General features: G+C 38.9%; 1 protein-coding gene across 3 annotated transcripts; it reads left to right on the top strand.

Moving 5' to 3' along the window:
- The first annotated feature begins 46 nt into the window (after window positions 1-46).
- PSMD5 (proteasome 26S subunit, non-ATPase 5) lies at window positions 47-15962 on the top strand. 3 transcript variants are annotated; one of them, XM_081103843.1, is made up of 10 exons: window positions 153-375; window positions 3040-3184; window positions 4128-4241; window positions 4675-4803; window positions 6853-6962; window positions 8893-9035; window positions 9782-9973; window positions 12723-12832; window positions 13221-13361; window positions 14970-15962. In XM_081103843.1, the coding sequence occupies exons 1-10, from the start codon at window positions 200-202 to the stop codon at window positions 15225-15227; spliced, it is 1518 nt and encodes a 505-aa protein (XP_080959969.1). In that variant the 5' UTR covers window positions 153-199; the 3' UTR covers window positions 15228-15962. The 3 variants fall into 3 exon arrangements, with proteins under 3 accessions (XP_080959971.1, XP_080959970.1, XP_080959969.1); XM_081103845.1 differs by lacking the exon at window positions 3040-3184 and having other exon boundaries at window positions 47-375; window positions 4128-4278; XM_081103844.1 differs by lacking the exon at window positions 3040-3184 and having other exon boundaries at window positions 139-375.
- The last annotated feature ends 342 nt before the right edge of the window (window positions 15963-16304 follow it).

Below are 16304 nucleotides of genomic sequence, written 5' to 3' on the forward strand. Positions count from 1 at the left end.
CTTGGGAATACCGGGACCGTGCGCGGTCCGCCAGCTCCGCCTCGCTACTGAGGAGGCCGGACGGTTCGCAGTCACAGCCAATATTCAGCGAAGGGAGGTTGCGTTCCTCAGATCTCGCGAGACTCGGAGAATCCCGCCGGGATCCTGGAGCCGGGAGCCGGGAAGGCGGCCGTGGAAGCCCGTTTCTGCCGGAGGAGGCATGATGGCGGCCCAGGCGCTGTCGCTGCTGAGGGATGTGTCGCGGCTGGAAGCGCCGCTGGAGGAGCTGCGCGCGCTTCAGTCGGTGCTGCAGGCGGTGCCGCTCAGCGAGCTCCGCGAGCACGCGGCGGAACTGCGCCTGAGCCCGCTTTTCTCCCTGCTCATTGAGAACCACCGGTGAGAGGACCCCGCAGCTTGAGCGGCGTGGGGGTGGGGGAGGCGGACGGGGCGACTCCGCCAAGTGTGGAGACGGGAGCGGCTGGGCTGGAGGGAGGGCTTTACCCAGTCGCAAATAAAGGTTTTTAAAAAAACGCTGAAATTTCAGAGAGAGAAGGACCCTAGGCTGAGAGGCAAGAAATGGGATGCAAGTCCAGCCCCTGAGCGGTGCCCCTGACCATCTCCTGGCCTCTCTGCCTTCATCCTTGAAGCAGGACTTGAGGGCGGGGAAGCAAGGTTTCCCGCCGCAGGGAGGGCTCCACAGTCTTTGTGCACCAGTGCTTGACTTTTTTTCTCCTCAGGAGGAGTCCTATCCTGGCAATTTTGCTAGATCCATCAACATTTTAGATTCATACACCATTTGGTCCAGTAATTTAACATGCAGGTATACTTTGTATTCCATAATTTAGAAGAGTTAAAAATACTTGTGACCCAAAACTTTTCTACTTGAAAATATTGTAGGATCCCACTTACATGAGGTACCTAGAGTAGTCAAATGCGTAGAGAAAGTAGAATGATGGTCGCCAGGGGCTGGGGGAAAGGGAAAATGGGGCGTCAGTGTTTCATGGATGCAGTTTCAGTTTCAATGGGAGATGAGAAAGTTCCGGAGTTGGATCCTGGTGATGGCTGCACAGCACTGTGAATGTACTTAATGCTACAGCACTGTACTTACAAAATGGTTAAAACATAGGAGCATGGAGCAGACTGAGGAATTTCAGAGGATAGGTGGTGGTGGGGAGAGATAAACCGGGGAATTATATGATATGCATGTATGCATAGCCCATGGACACAGACAACAGTGTGGTGAAGGCCTAGGAGTGCGGTGGAGGAGGTCAATGGGGAAAACAAAGAAACAAAGGGGACATCTGTAATAGTTTCAATAATAAAGATAAATTTTTTTTTTTTTTTAAAGAAAAGATTAAAATGGGCCCGGTCACACCATTGACCCATGAACCAGGTCACAGTTTGATTCTCGGTCGGGGCACATGCCCAGGTTGTGGGCTCGATCCCCTGGAGGAGGCGTGCAGGAGGCAGTCCGTCAATGATTCTCTCATTGATATTTCTGTCTCTCTCTCTCCCACTCTCAGAAATCAGTGAAAAAGATGGTAAAAATTGTAAATTTTATGGTCTGTACAATTGCAATTTTTTTTTATTGATTGATTTTTGGAGAGAGAAACACTGATTTGTGGTTCCACTTATTTATGCATTCATTAGTTGAGTCTTGTATGTGAGCTGACTGGAGATCAAACCTGCCACCTCGGTATATGGGGACTGCACTCTAACCAACTGAGCCTACCTAGTCAGGACCGCAATTTTTTTTTTTTAAAGGAAAAGAAACCCTTTAGCGGTCTCTCCCCTTCCCCCTTTCATCCACTCCGCAGGTTCTGGCAGCCAGTGATCTGCTTTCTGCCTCTGCATTTGTCTATTCTGAACATTTCATGTAAATGGAATCATTGTCAAAAGGAAGCCTTTTGTGTCTGTCTCCTTTCACTTAACGCATTTTCAAGGTTCATGTTGCAGCATGCATCAGTACTTCATTCCTTTTTGTGAGGAATATTCCATTGTGTGGATATACCACATTTATGCATTTAATTGATGGTCATTTGGGTTGTTTCCACTGCTATGAATATTCGTGTACAAATTTTTGTGTGAACATGTTTTCAGTGATCTTGGGGATATGTTCATTTTTAAGGCTTTTGCTATCAAATTACTTGATCGCCTTTTAGCAAGATCATACCAGTTTAATAATGTGCTTCCTATTAGCAATGTGTGAGTACTCAGTTACTTTTGCTGCCTAAAAGAGATAAAGAAGTTATTCTTGAAACACCTTCTGAATTTACATCTGGTAGTCATCAAGTTCTAATTAATTTACTTCTTTAATAGCTTCTTAAACCTCTTTCACTCCTTCATCACCTCAACATAAACTTCTAACTGAAAATCCTTTCTCTAACACTGACAGTGATTTCTAGAAGTCAGATCTCATCATGTTAATTCTGCTTTAAAACCCCATCTTGACTTGCCATTGCCATCTGGGAAAAGGTGAAATTCCATAGCAGGACATAAAAGACCAATCAAAATCAGATTGCTGTGCTTTTTTTTAAAATTTCATTTCTTGACATTCATCTTTTTCCTTTTACCTACTTTCTTCCCATTTTTCTCCCTTTCTGATCCCAGTCATACCAAGTTACTTGTGGTTCCTTGAATGCTTACCACTCTGTGCCTTTTCATGTGCTACTATGCCCTTTACCTTTCTTCTCTTGGGTAACTTAAAAATTTGCCCAGGTATACCCTGTACCCTTTGTTCTTTACTGAGTTCCCACAGCTCCCAGCTTTAAGCTAGCATTTATCTAACTGTATTATAGTTGCCTATTTTTCTGTATCTTCCATTAGACTGAGCTCCTTGTGGTTATAGAATATATCTTATCATTCTTTGAAGCCCCAGCACAGGCATGGCACATAATAGGTACATGGTAAATGTCTAATGAACATTTAATGTTAAAGTAGAAGCTCATGTTTTGAAGAGAAGTCTGTATGGAGATCCTCATTGAGCCAGGGGTCAGATATTATTAGATCCCTTCTACCTGAAAGGACATGAACTAATGAGGTCTATGGTATCTCCTTTAGGGAACAGACCACTTTGTGTGTATCCATTCTGGAGAGATTGCTCCAGGCTCTGGAGCCCGTTCACGTGGCTCGGAACTTCAGGGTTGACCTGCAGAGGGGACTGACTCACCCCAATGATTCCGTAAAAATCCTCACTCTTTCCCAGGTATGAAATCTTGCTAGCACATAATGAGGGAACCAACCCTTAGTGACCACCTGCTCTGGGCGAGGTTCTGTGCAGGGAGATGAAGAAACATGATCTCTCGCTGTCCCTAGGGAGTGTCTAGTCTATTCGAGTGTACATAGCTAACTATGACCAGGGGAATACAAGTTAAAGTAAGAAGTTCTAAGTACCATCGGCAGTATTCATTCATCAAATACTGAGTTACTTTTACATGCCAGGCACTGTACCATATGTTGTTAGAGCTACCAAGGTAAATAAAACTTATTTCTTTCCTTAGAGGAGCCCCTAGTCTAGAGAAAAAGATTGCCATGTTAAGTCATGTTATTATACTGGCATGAACAAAGTTCTGTTGTAAAGGTTCCTAAACCAACAAATTAAAACAATTATCACTCTGGTAGTCAAAGTATGTGTTACTATTTGGATGAAGAACTGCTGCTGAGAATGTTAGGATCTGAGCAGTTAGTTTATCCAGTAGGTATTCAATTACTGTTTTTCCTTTTCTCCTCTACAGTGTTTATTCAACAGATTGGAGAAAGTATCAATTTATCATTTATGTGCCAGACACTGTAGTATGTGCTTTACCTACGTAATCTCATTTAATCTTCATTACTATCCTGTACTTAAGTATTATATTCCCACTTTACAGATAAGAAATTAGGCTCAGAGAAGTTATTTGCCCAGGGTTTCAGTTTAGCTAAAAGTGAATAGAACTAGGAATTTTATTGTTTTTTTATTTTTCTTTCATAGATATGACTGCCATTGTGTGCTTGGCTTTAATGAATGTGGGTTATTTGGAATTTTTAATGACTTGTCTTGTAGTTGTAATCAATAACTCTTAGAATTGCACACTCAGGTAATTTTACCGTCAGATGTTCACTTGTTGCCCTACCTTGGAAGATTATTTCTGATTGTTTTTTTCTTTCAGGTTGGAAGAATTGTTGAAAATTCTGATGCTGTTACTGAGGTTCTAAATAATCCTGAATTACTAAAACAAGTCATTTATTGTATTGGTGGAGAGAATCTATCTGTAGCTAAAGCGGTGAGTCAGCTGCAACAATCCACTGGAACATGCAGAGGTATTAGTGTCTTAAACGACAAAGAAAGGCTTTCTGGATTGAGAGGTGGAAGTTTAGGAGAGATGATTGTGTAATTGCAGCTTCATATAGATGGTGTCACATAAATAAATGGTGTCAAATAAGTACTAGTAAACTTCTACTTTCTAGAGTACACATATCTAAGTTATCTGTCATAGGGTTTATATTGGGTTACTTCCTAAGAAACAAAACTTACATAATTATTTTCTGTTGAGAATGCTATGTATCTTTTCCAATTATAAATAGTAATAACTAAAACAGAGTGAATGCTCATGGGACAAGGTGCATTCAAGACACTAATTTTCACATCAGTCTTATGTAGTAGATATTACTATTTCGTGTTTTTATGAATTAAGAGATATTTCCTTTCCTTACAAGGCCATTAAATCCCTGTCAAGAATATCACTGACCCAAGCTGGACTGGAGGCTTTATTTGAAAGCAATCTACTGGATGATTTGAAAACCGTAATGAAAACAAATGATATTGTTCGATATAGGGTCTATGAGGTAAGATGAAAAGCACACTTTCTGATGCCTACGATTCAGAATGCAGGAAGGGTTACCTTGGAATGCAAGATGGTCATTTAACATGCATTTATTGAGTATATAGTCTGTGTTAGGCCTTATACTAGGTACTGGGGATATAGAATGAACTCTCCACCTAGTATGTGAGACAGTCATAAAAATATGTATACTGCTTTATTAAGTACTACAGTAGAGTAGATACCATTGAAACTAGACTTTGAAAAATTTAGTTGTAGTAGTAGTAAGAAGAAATGGTTCCCATTTTTACCAGCTTTGTACTGAGTCCTGTCCTAAATCCTCACATGTATTGTCTTGGTCTCACAATAATCTCTATATACCATTATTATTAACCTCACTATTAATGGAGTAATTGACCCAAGGCCACACAATTACTAGGCTGCATATTTTATTTTATTTTATTTATTTATTTTATTTTTTAATATATTCCATTGATTTTCCACAGAGAGTAAGGGAGAGAGACAGAGAGTTAGAAACATCGATGAGAGAGAAACATCGATCAGCTGCCTCCTGCACATCTCCCACTGGGGGTATGCCCGCAACCCAGTCACATGCCCTTGACCGGAATCGAACCTGGGACCCTCCAGTCCGCAGGCCAACGCTCCATCCACTGAGCCAAACCGGCTTCGGCTAGGCTGCATATTTTAAAACAAATCCTCTACAGTCCAATTCCCTCTTCAGAGCTTACTTTTCATGCCTTGATAACTGATTTTCTTTCTGCCTCTCTAGCTGTTTCTTCTAAGTCTCCTGGCTTGTTATCCTCTATGGAGCTATTAATTGGTGGGGTTTGTGAAGGCAGAATCCCAAGCTCTCGTCTCCTTGTAATCTGTATCCATTTTTAGGCAATATTATTCATCCTGTGATTTCAGTGCCCACCAATAATGGTGATGACTTTCGAATGTAAACCTCCAACCCAGACCTATCTCTCTTTTGAGCTCAGATCTTCATGTCCAACTGTTTATTCTCTTCTTAAACATATTCTAGGCCCCTCACACCCATGTTGAAACCAAACTTCTGATCTTTTCTAACCACTTCATGCCTCTAATAAAAAACAAACCAACCAGCAACAACAAACTGGCCCTGTCTCATAGTCCATGTGGTTGGCTATTACACCTCTAGCTCATTCTCTGTGAGGCTTTGTTCTCTTGGCCACATATCCATTCAGTCATCACATTGTGTCAGTTTTTCTTAAACCCAAGCATTTGTCTTCCTTGATAAAGCCAGTAGCACCCAAATCTAAGCTACTGATCTCTCACCTGAACTACTTTAACTGCATCCAAACTAGTCTCATCCATTTTTGTCACTACTAGTCTATCTTAACATGTAGTTGGCATGATCTTTTAACCAAGAAGTTGTGGATTCAGTTCCTCGTCAGGGCACATACCTGGGTTGCCGGTTTGATGCCCGGTCAGGGCATGTATGGGAGGCAACCGACCGATGTTTCTTCTTATTAAATCAATAAACATATTCCCAGGTGAGGATTTAAAAACAAAAAACAAAATCTGGTTCTGTCATTTCTCTGCTTGAAATCCTCTAGTAAGCCCGTAGAACATACTTGATAAATGAGTAAGTGAATGACTGACAGATAGAATGCAGGCATGGATGAATGAATGATTTTTGCAATCTTTTTATCGTTACGGATTCAGGCTTTTGTACCTTGATAATAATTTCTTTTGTAAAAAGTGCACATACACCCAGATATAATGGAGTGTTATTGACTGCCTTCCATACGTGCCCCAACTGGGAATTGAACCGGCAACCTAGGTGTGTGCCCTGACTAGGAATCAAACCTGCAACTTTTTGGTGTATGAAATGACGCTCCAACCAACTGGGCCCCCTGGCCGGGGCCCAAAGTAATTATTTGTTTAGTGAAATTTTCCTACTTGTGGAGATAAATACATGTAACATATATTTTTTAAATTTCTTATAAAGTACCTAATCCTGCATTTATCATAAAATGAGATTTAACAAGTTTGGGGTTGTTTTGACCTTTCTGTTTTTCTGTTCTTTCAGCTAATTGTAGAGATCTCTTCTGTGTCACCAGAATCTCTAAACTACTGTTCCACCAGTGGGTTGGTAACCCAGCTCCTCAGAGAGCTGACTGGGGAGGATGTGCTAGTCAGGTATGTTGGCTGAGAGAGTTCTTAGAGCAAAGTGTCCTCCTTTGGAGGGCCAGAAAACAAACTTGGGACTTATCTTCCCTAGTGGAGCTTGTGCCTAGGTTGCAGTCTCATGACAAAGTATGTTCTGAAGAAAGGGCCTTTAGAAAATTGCTCAAGTGACATTGTTACAACATACTGGAACTTAGTAGAGCCCCATATGAGAATACAGCTACTTTTTTAAAAATATTGTTATTGATTTCAGAGAAGGAGAGATGGAAACATCAATGATGAGAGAGAATTATGGGTCGGTTGCTTCCTGCACGCCCCATCCTAGGGATTGAGACCGCAACTCCGGCATGTGCCTTTGACCGGAATTGAACCCGGGACCCTGCAGGCTGATGCTCTATCTACTGAGCCAAACCAGCTAGGGTAATACAGCTACTTTTGAATGACTGTGTTCCCTGTCCTTAGGCATACATGCCTGCTTAAAAAAAAAAAAAAATACATTTTTTTTTAACTTGATTTCAAAGAGGGAGAGAGATAGAAACATCAATGTTGAGAGAGAATTGGCTGCCTCCTACATGCCCCACACTGGGGAAATTGAGCCCATAACCCAGGAATGTGTTCTGACCAGGAATCGAACTGTGACCTCCTGGTTCATAGGCCAACGGTCCACCACTAAGTCACACCAGCTGGGCTTCCTGCCTGATTTTAAAAATTTGTAACCACTGCCATTTTGCATTACTTAATGTGCTACCATACATTTTTTGGTGTTGTTAAATAAATAGCACTATGGCATGATAGAAAACATGGACTTTTAAACATGAGTGAGACTTGGGCTTACATGCATCTCTGCTTATTAGCTGATTGACCTTGGGCAAATTATTGTAACCATTTTGCACCTCATCTAAATGTAGTAATGGCAAATCTATAAAGAAGGTAATATGAGGATTAAGTGCATTTATCATAGAGACCAAGACAGTGGCTGACATAGCTCCTCAAAGAAATGTTAATTCCAATCTTTTCACTCCCAGTACTCTGCTCTCTAAACCCCCTTGTCAAATGTTTCCTTGTTGATATTCCACAATTTACCAATATATCCTCACTGTTGAGCACTTAGTGTGCTTCAAATATTTTGCTGTTATAATAGCACTGTAGTTATCTTTGTGTATACAGAAGTTTGTTTTCCTTAAGTGATTTTTTGATTGTCCTGTGTTTTTTAAATGTGACCAAAGTTGTTAAACTCATATGCAAAAATCAGACACCAGTTACACTTTTTCAAAGCATTGGAAATTAATTTTGTTAATTTTTTAGTTCGGTGTCAGATTTTATGACATAGAAAAAACACACCTACAAATAGTTTTTTAGTTAATTGGGGAAATTGGATAATGTTTGGGTATTAAGTGATACCAAAGAATTACTATTAATTTTTAAATATGTGGTAAAAGCATTATAATTGTGTGAGAAAACATGTGTTTTAGAGATGTTTTAAAGTATGCAGGGGTAAATGGCAAAATGACTAGAACTGGTTTTAAAATAATTCAGCAAAAAAAAAATAGATAAAATAAGAAAAGCAAAATCTTGATAACTATATAATCAGGATTATGGTTACCTGGGGGCTTACTGTTCTATTCTCTGTACTTTTGTATATGTTTGACATATCAAGATAAAATAAAAGTTTTTTTAAAAATCTCTTAGGAGTAGCTTTATTATAGTAGAAATAATAAGTGCGCCTTAAGTCAGAAAGTCAAGATTTAGGTCTAAACTGTACCTTGTAATAAAGATGTGATTCTGGACAAGTTACTGCAATTTTCTCATCCAGTACCCTCATGTGAAAAGTAGAGCCAGGATTATTGACCTTTCAGATTTCATGGGAAGAATTAAATAAGATAACTTACATGAAAACAATTCCTAAACCATGCTAATCATATGCAAAATCTTGGCATTTCAGAGCTACCTGTATAGAAATGGTGACGTCAATGGCATATACTCATCATGGACGACAGTACCTTGCTCAAGAAGGAGTGATTGATCAGATATCTAATATAATTATTGGGGCAGATTCAGACCCTTTCTCTAGCTTCTATTTACCAGGTAAGAAATATTGATGCCTGTGGAAATGATGGCGCATGTTTTGTTTTTCTGAGTTAGTTCTGTCAGGGCAGACCAAGGATCATCATCTTTAGAGCTTATTCCCTTGAGATGATACCCAACTCATAGCCCCTTAATGAGGTAGAATCTATTGCTCTGGGAGCCATTGCAGTATTGATTCTGATTTTCTGGAAATACTACTGTTTAGATCATTAGGATTGTTTCCTGTGCATCTCAGCTACAAGAAACAAATTAAAATACTAATAGTGATATTTACAGTATATTCACAGATTCATCAAATCTTTGAGTTGTAATCTTTAGCTAATATAGGAACTATTCCAGCTATTCTGTTCAAGGACATGATTGATTAGTTTTTCTTGAACATTTCCAGAAATTGAAGATTTATTCCTTCATTAGGTAGCCTAGATTACTTCATTGAAGAAAATCTGCTTTAAAATTTCTTCCTAATAATAACTCCAAACTTACCTTCCTGTGATTTGTATCCACGTCCTTGTTCTTTGTTCTCCCTCTTGCTTGTGACAATGCTTTTTGCACCCAGCTCCATTAACACCCTGGGACCACTCTTTTTAGGTCCTTCAATATTTCCTTTTGGTCTGTCTGATTTTAAGACAACATAGTACTATAGCCTTTCACAGTAATAGTTTATTACTGTTGCTGTGAAAACATAGGACCTGCAATTTATGCTGTCTTCTTCCCCTATTAAAATATATTTTTGTAAATATCTCTAGGATTTGTGAAGTTTTTTGGGAACTTGGCCATCATGGATAGTCCTCAACAGATCTGTGAGCGTTTTCCAGTTTTTGTGGAAAAAGTCTTTGAAATGACAGAAAGTCAGGACCCCACCATGATTGGCGTAGCAGTGGACACAATTGGAATCCTGGGATCCAATATTGAAGGAAAACAGGTTTTGCAGAAGACAGGTTGGTATGACTTGTTTTAGCTTTCTTTAATGATATCTTAATTTTTAAAGTTTTTATTTAATATGTCTTTATTTATTTTAGAGAGAAAAGAAGGGAGAGAGAAACATCGATTGGCTGCCTCTTGCATGCCCTGACCAGGAATCAGACTGACCTCTCAGTACAGGAGATGATGCTCAACTAACTAATCTACAGCCAGCCAGGGCAGGGATATCCTTTTTTTTAAAAAAAAAAATATATTTTTATTGATTTCAGAGAGAAAGGGAGAGGGATCGAGAGATAGAAACATCAATGATGAGAAAGAATCATTGATCAACTGCCTCCCTCGCGCCCCCTTCTGGGGATTAAGCCTGCAACTTGGTCATGTGCCCTTGACCAGAATCAAACCTGGGACCCTTCAGTCCGCAGGCCGATGGCTCTATCCACTGAGCCAGGATTCAATATGTAAATTTGTTGGCTGGTACATTAATTGCATTGTTAAAACTGCTTTTATATATGGCAATCTTTTACCACGACCTTAGACGCATTCCTAAAAAGTCTAATTATTAGTGAATATTTTTTGAACTTGGCTGGAACAAGCACTCTTTCCCGCTACATCTTCCTCAAATAATATTCATGGTAAAAAGATGATGGGCTGGAGTCAGGAAGAACTAGGTTCTTTCACTGACTTAGCTTTTTTAATTATATTTACCTCACTACTTTAGGCCTTATTTTCCTCATTTTTTTCCCAAATCTTTATTGTTGAAAGTATTTCAATTTCCTCATTTTTAAAAAAGGGTATAACAACTACTTCTCAGGGTTGTTATGAATATTTAATGAAAGGACAGATTTTTATACCTGTAATGTCAAGGACCGGGGAAAAATTATTACAAGATGTCATGTTAAGAGTGATACTTTTGCCCTGGCCAGTGTTGCCCAGTTGGAAGAGTGTTGTCCTGTGCACCAAAAGGTCACTAGTTCAATTCCTGGTGGATGTTTCTCTCTCAGATCAGTGTTTCTCTCTCTTTCCCTCCCTTCCTCTCTCTCTCTCTAAAATCAATAAACCCATTTTTAAAAATGTGGTACTTTTATCGAAGATCCATGAGTATCTTGAAAGCACTGAATTTGGCACAATTTGGTGGCACTGTTAAAACCCTTGTGTGAAGTGTATGTTCAAAATTAATATACCGTTGTGCATCACAGTTAGTATCCTTGTTATATGTACTTTTTAAGTGCATTTTCCTATGACATAGAACCCTTTTACAATCCTTCAAAGAACATACTATTGTCATTCTCATTTTATAGATAAGGTAGTTGAAACTCAGAGAAGTTAAGAAAATTTTTTGCCGAAACCGGTTTGGCTCAGTGGATAGAGCGTCGGCCTGGGGACTGAAGGGTCCCGGGTTCGATTCCGGTCAAGGGCATGTGACTGGGTTGCAGGCACATCCCCAGTAGGAGATGTGCAGGAGGCAGCTGATCGATGTTTCTCTCTCATCGATGTTTCTAACTCTCTATCCATCTCCCTTCCTCTCTGTAAAAAATCAATAAAATATATTTTAAAAAAAAAAAAGAAAATTTTCTAAGATCATACAGCCTGTGTAGCAGCTGCTACTCAAATCCAGATCCTTTGATTCCTATTACTCCACACTTTGACTTATATATGCTGTATTGCATATGAATGTGTGTTGTAGGCTTCTCACTTGGTCTCTGGCTACATGTTTATTTTTATTTATTTATTTATTTATAAAATATATTTTATTGATTTTTTACAGAGAGGAAGGGAGAGGGATAGAGAGTAAGAAACATCCATGAGAGAGAAACATCGATCAGCTGCCTCTTGCACACTCCCTACTGGGTATGTGCCCGCAACCAAGGTACATGCCCTTGACCGGAATCGAACCTGGGACCCTTGAGTCCGCAGGCCGATGCTCTATCCACTGAGCCAAACCGGTTAGGGCCATGTTTATTTTTATATTGGTTTAGGTTGGAGGTCATAGTATATGAAAGCAAAGCACACTTTAAAAATACCTCTTCACTTAAGATAGCTATTATTTAAAAAAATAACAAGTGTTGACAAGGATGTGAAAATTTTATGTTACTTGTATTTTATTTTACCCTTGTATATATGTGGTGGGAATGTAAATGATGTGGCCATTGTGGAAAACTAGTGGTTCCTCAAAAAATTAAACATAGAATTACCATATGATCCAGCAATTCCACTTCTATGTATATACCCAAAATAATTGAAAAAAGACTTAAATAGATATTTGTACACCTGTGTTCATTAGTAGCTATTATTCACAATAGCTGAAAAGTAGAAATAACTCACGTTCGTTGATGGATGAAAGGATAAATAAAATGTGGTATACACATACAATGGAATGTTAATTAGCCTTAAGAATTAATGAAATTCCCATACATGCTGCAAGGAAAAACCTTGACGACATGCTGAGTTAAATAAGCCAGACACAAAAGGATAAAAACTGTATAATTGCACTTATACAGTACCTAAAGTTGTCAAATACACAGAAACAGAAAGTAAAATTCTGGTCACCAGGGAATGGGGACATAAGGGAATGGGGAGTTATTATTTAATGACTACAACTTTTAGTTTGAAATAATGCAAGTCCTGGAGATGGATGGTGGTGATGGATGCACAACAATGTGAATGTACTTAATGCCACTGAGCTATATGCTTAAAAATGGTTATAATGGTAAATTTCAAGTTATTTGTATTTTATGACAATCAAAACTATCTCATTATCCTTCAAAGGAACTCGATTTGAACGCTTACTGAAGAGAATAGGATATCAAGCAAAAAATGCCTCAACGGAGCTCAAAATTAGGTGTTTGGATGCAGTTTCATCTCTTCTTTATTTACCAGTAAGTAGAGTGGGAAGTTAATGAAACATAGTGGGATGTACTTGGGAGAATAAATATGTATGAGTTAACATAATACTGGTTAATTTAATATAAATGTTGATCAGATAAATGGCATCTTTCTTACTCTTAGTAAAAGAGTATAGCCTTCATTATATGACTAGTGACATTTTTTAAGTTAAAGTGGAATCATAAAATATTGGAACTGGACCAGACCTTAGATATTGCTTAATCAGCCTCATTAAAAAACAAACAAAAAACCTGATAAAATATGGGCTGGGTTTGGGGGAAGGTGCTCCAGACTTGGCAGAGATCACACAGCAAGTTAATGACAGAGTGCTGTGTTTCCTGACTTCCAGATGTCTTGCGATTTTTCTTTTCCATCCTGTAGCCTGAGCAGCAGACTGATGACCTCCTGAGGATGACAGAAACCTGGTTCTCTTCTTTATATCGGGACCCGCTGGAGCTCTTCCGTGGCATCAGTAATCAACCCTTTCCTGAACTACACTGTGGTGCCTTAAAAGTGTTCACGGTAGGCAACCCCCTCTTTTCCCCAGGTTCTTCTGGGACTCTGTTTAACACATGAGTACTGTCAGTGAGCCAGGCACTCTGCCGTGTCCCAGGGATACAAAAGTGCATAGTAGTTTCTGGCCTCTGCTATTACTATAGACTAATGAGGGAGACAGATGTGTTTACATACAGTTTCAGTAAATGGTATTAGATGCTGTGGCAGAGCACAGAGTACTATGGGTTCACAGAATTAATTCCAGATTCCTTATCTACCATCAAGTAAGTCCTTATTGTCCTAACCAGTCTTCTTTCCTAACCAGTCTTCTTTATGAGCCTTATTTATGGCATTCCCCTTCTGGCACTTAATGCTCTAGTGATACCAAACTGCTTGCTTCGTATCTCTGGGCCTTCACGTGCCCTCTGCTTTAAACATTCTTCCCTAACTTTGCTTGTTAACATCTTATTCATACTTCAAGGACTGATCAGGTATCTCCACAAGGTTGAGTGAAGAAATGTTGGTTCTCATATTTTGCATGTATTCATTCAGCAAAAACTTTTAAAATATATTTTTGTTTATTTCAGAGGGGAAGGGAGAGGGAGAGAGCTAGAAACACCAATGACGAGAGAATAATTGGTTGGCTGCCTCTGGCACAGCCCCTGCTAGGGTTTGAGCCTGCAACCCGGGCATTTGCCCTGACCAGGAATCGAACCATGACCTCCTGATCCATAGGTTGGCACTCAATCACTGAGCCACGCCAACCGGGCACATTTAGCAAATATTGATTGAGTTTTTGTTGGGGTTTTTTTGCTAGGTGCTAGGGATACAATAGTTAAGAAAAATATACAAAGATCTTCCTTTCATGTAGCTCACTGTCGGTTGAGGGACCCAGACAGTAAATATAATTGTATAACTCATTATATAATTAGAGTTGTGGTAAGGATTATACCTCTGTGTTCTATTTATTACATTATGTTGAAAATGTTTACTTATTGACCTATTAAACAGTTTGTTGAGAATAGGCACCATACCTGATTTATCTTTGTAGTCCTAGCATTTACCATATAACCAATTTATCTATTTTTTAATAAATATTATTCTTAATGTTTAATTCATTTTTGTATTTCTGTATACTATAATTTACTTACCATCCCCTCACTATTAGACATTTATACTGTAACTGTCGCACTGTAATGAATATCTTTTTTTTTTTAGTATATTTTTATTGATTCCAGAGAGGAAGGGAGAGGGAGAGAGAGATAGAAATATCAATGATGAAAGAGAATCATTGATCAGCTGCCTCTTGCATGCCCCCTACTGGGGATCGAGCCCACAACCCAGGCATGTGCCCTTGACCTGAATCGAACCCAGAACCCTTCAGTCCGCAGGTCAATGCTCTATCCACTGAGCAAAACCGGCTAGGGCTATAATGAATATCTTTGTATACAAAGACTTTTATTAACATTTAGATTTTCTTAAATTAGATTCCCAGGAGGGAATTTACTTGGGCAAAACATTAACATTTTTAAGGTTCGTGTTGCCAAATTTTTTCCTAAAGATTGTGCCATCCAGCTAACAAACTTAATTTCTTAAGCCTCAAAGGAATTGTGTTCTCTCTGCCTTCCATTTCAGGCCATTGCAAACCAACCCTGGGCTCAGAAACTTATGTTTAACAGTCCAGGTTTTGTAGAGTATGTGATGGACCGGTCCATAGAGCATGACAAAGCTTCAAAGGATGCCAAATATGAACTGGTGAAAGCACTCGCGAATTCCAAGACAATTGCAGAAATCTTTGGGAACCCATATTATTTGAGACTCAGAACTTATGTGAGTGAAGGTCCATACTATGTGAAACCTATTTCCACAACAGCAGTGGAAGGAGCTGAGTGATTTCTTCTAGAGTCTAAATCATTTTTGGACCAAAACTTCTCCTAAGGCATTTGACTCTATGTATTTTACTAAACAGAGACTTCTCTCCCCCCAGAATTATCATAGTGTGTTGAACCTAATTTTATCACCAGCATTTGTTGTGTTTCTACATAAAGTACAAGAGAGCACAAACTTGGTTATAATTGAAACATATTTTTCACATTCATTTGACTGCCTTACTGTTTACAAGAAGAAGGAAGTTTTGTTCTCCCAGAAAACTTTTGTGGATTTACTGTCTTTTTTAAAAGTTTGCTTTAGCCCTGGTGAGGTGGCTCAGTTGGTTGGAGCGTCATCCTGTACACCAAAGGTTTCAGATTTGAGTCCAGTCAGAGCACATACCTGGGTTGCAGGTTCGATCACTGGTTGGGTTGCATATGGGAGGCAACCAATCAATGTTTCTCCCTTCCTCTTTCTAAAATCAATAAACATATTCCTCTGGTGAGAATAAATAAACACATAAAATTTGCTTGAACTAAAATAGAACCAAATTGTTTCTCTTCGCCATCTTTTTTTTTTTTCCTTTCCCCTCTTCTGGTTCTACTTAGAAAGTCTTGGATAAAATTATTCTTTGAAAAACAAACCAAACGGGATCTCAAAATTATGTTCTCTATAATAAGAATAAATACTTTGAAAAGGCCTCTTTTTCTTTTTTGTTGTTACTATATTTCCTTTGAAAATAAACTTATACAAAATGTTTCTAGTATTCTTTGATGCTTTTTTTATATTTATCAATGAACTTTACGCTGTTGTGGTTTTGTTGGGGGGAGGAATGATAACTCAGAAAGGTCCCCAGACTATATTTATTGGTGGGTCTCATTGTTGAGGGTTTTGCTTTTAAAATTTCAAATTCATCAAGTTAATGTTGAGTTGATCAGAGAAAGGGAAACAAACTCCTAATAATCAAGTTAAGACGAGATCATTAGGATGGGCCCTAATCCAATGACTGATGTCCCTAAAATAAAAGGTTAGTTTGGACATAGACACAACACAGGAAATATATGAGGTCACAGCCACACAGGAGACAGCCATGTGAAGATG

The sequence above is a fragment of the Myotis nattereri genome (genome assembly GCF_964212035.1).
Source record: "Myotis nattereri genome assembly, chromosome: 12".
NCBI classification, from domain to species: domain Eukaryota; kingdom Metazoa; phylum Chordata; class Mammalia; order Chiroptera; family Vespertilionidae; genus Myotis; species Myotis nattereri.

What these genes read in the sequence shown, in the direction of transcription:
- PSMD5 (XM_081103843.1), top strand. Translation starts at nt 200, where the DNA reads ATGATGGCGGCCCAGGCGCTGTCGCTGCTGAGGGATGTGTCGCGGCTG. An exon ending in TTCGATATAGGGTCTATGAG is followed by an intron (nt 4,804 to 6,852) that starts GTAAGATGAAAA and finishes CTGTTCTTTCAG; the next exon opens with CTAATTGTAGAGATCTCTTC. An exon ending in ACAGGTTTTGCAGAAGACAG is followed by an intron (nt 9,974 to 12,722) that starts GTTGGTATGACT and finishes TATCCTTCAAAG; the next exon opens with GAACTCGATTTGAACGCTTA.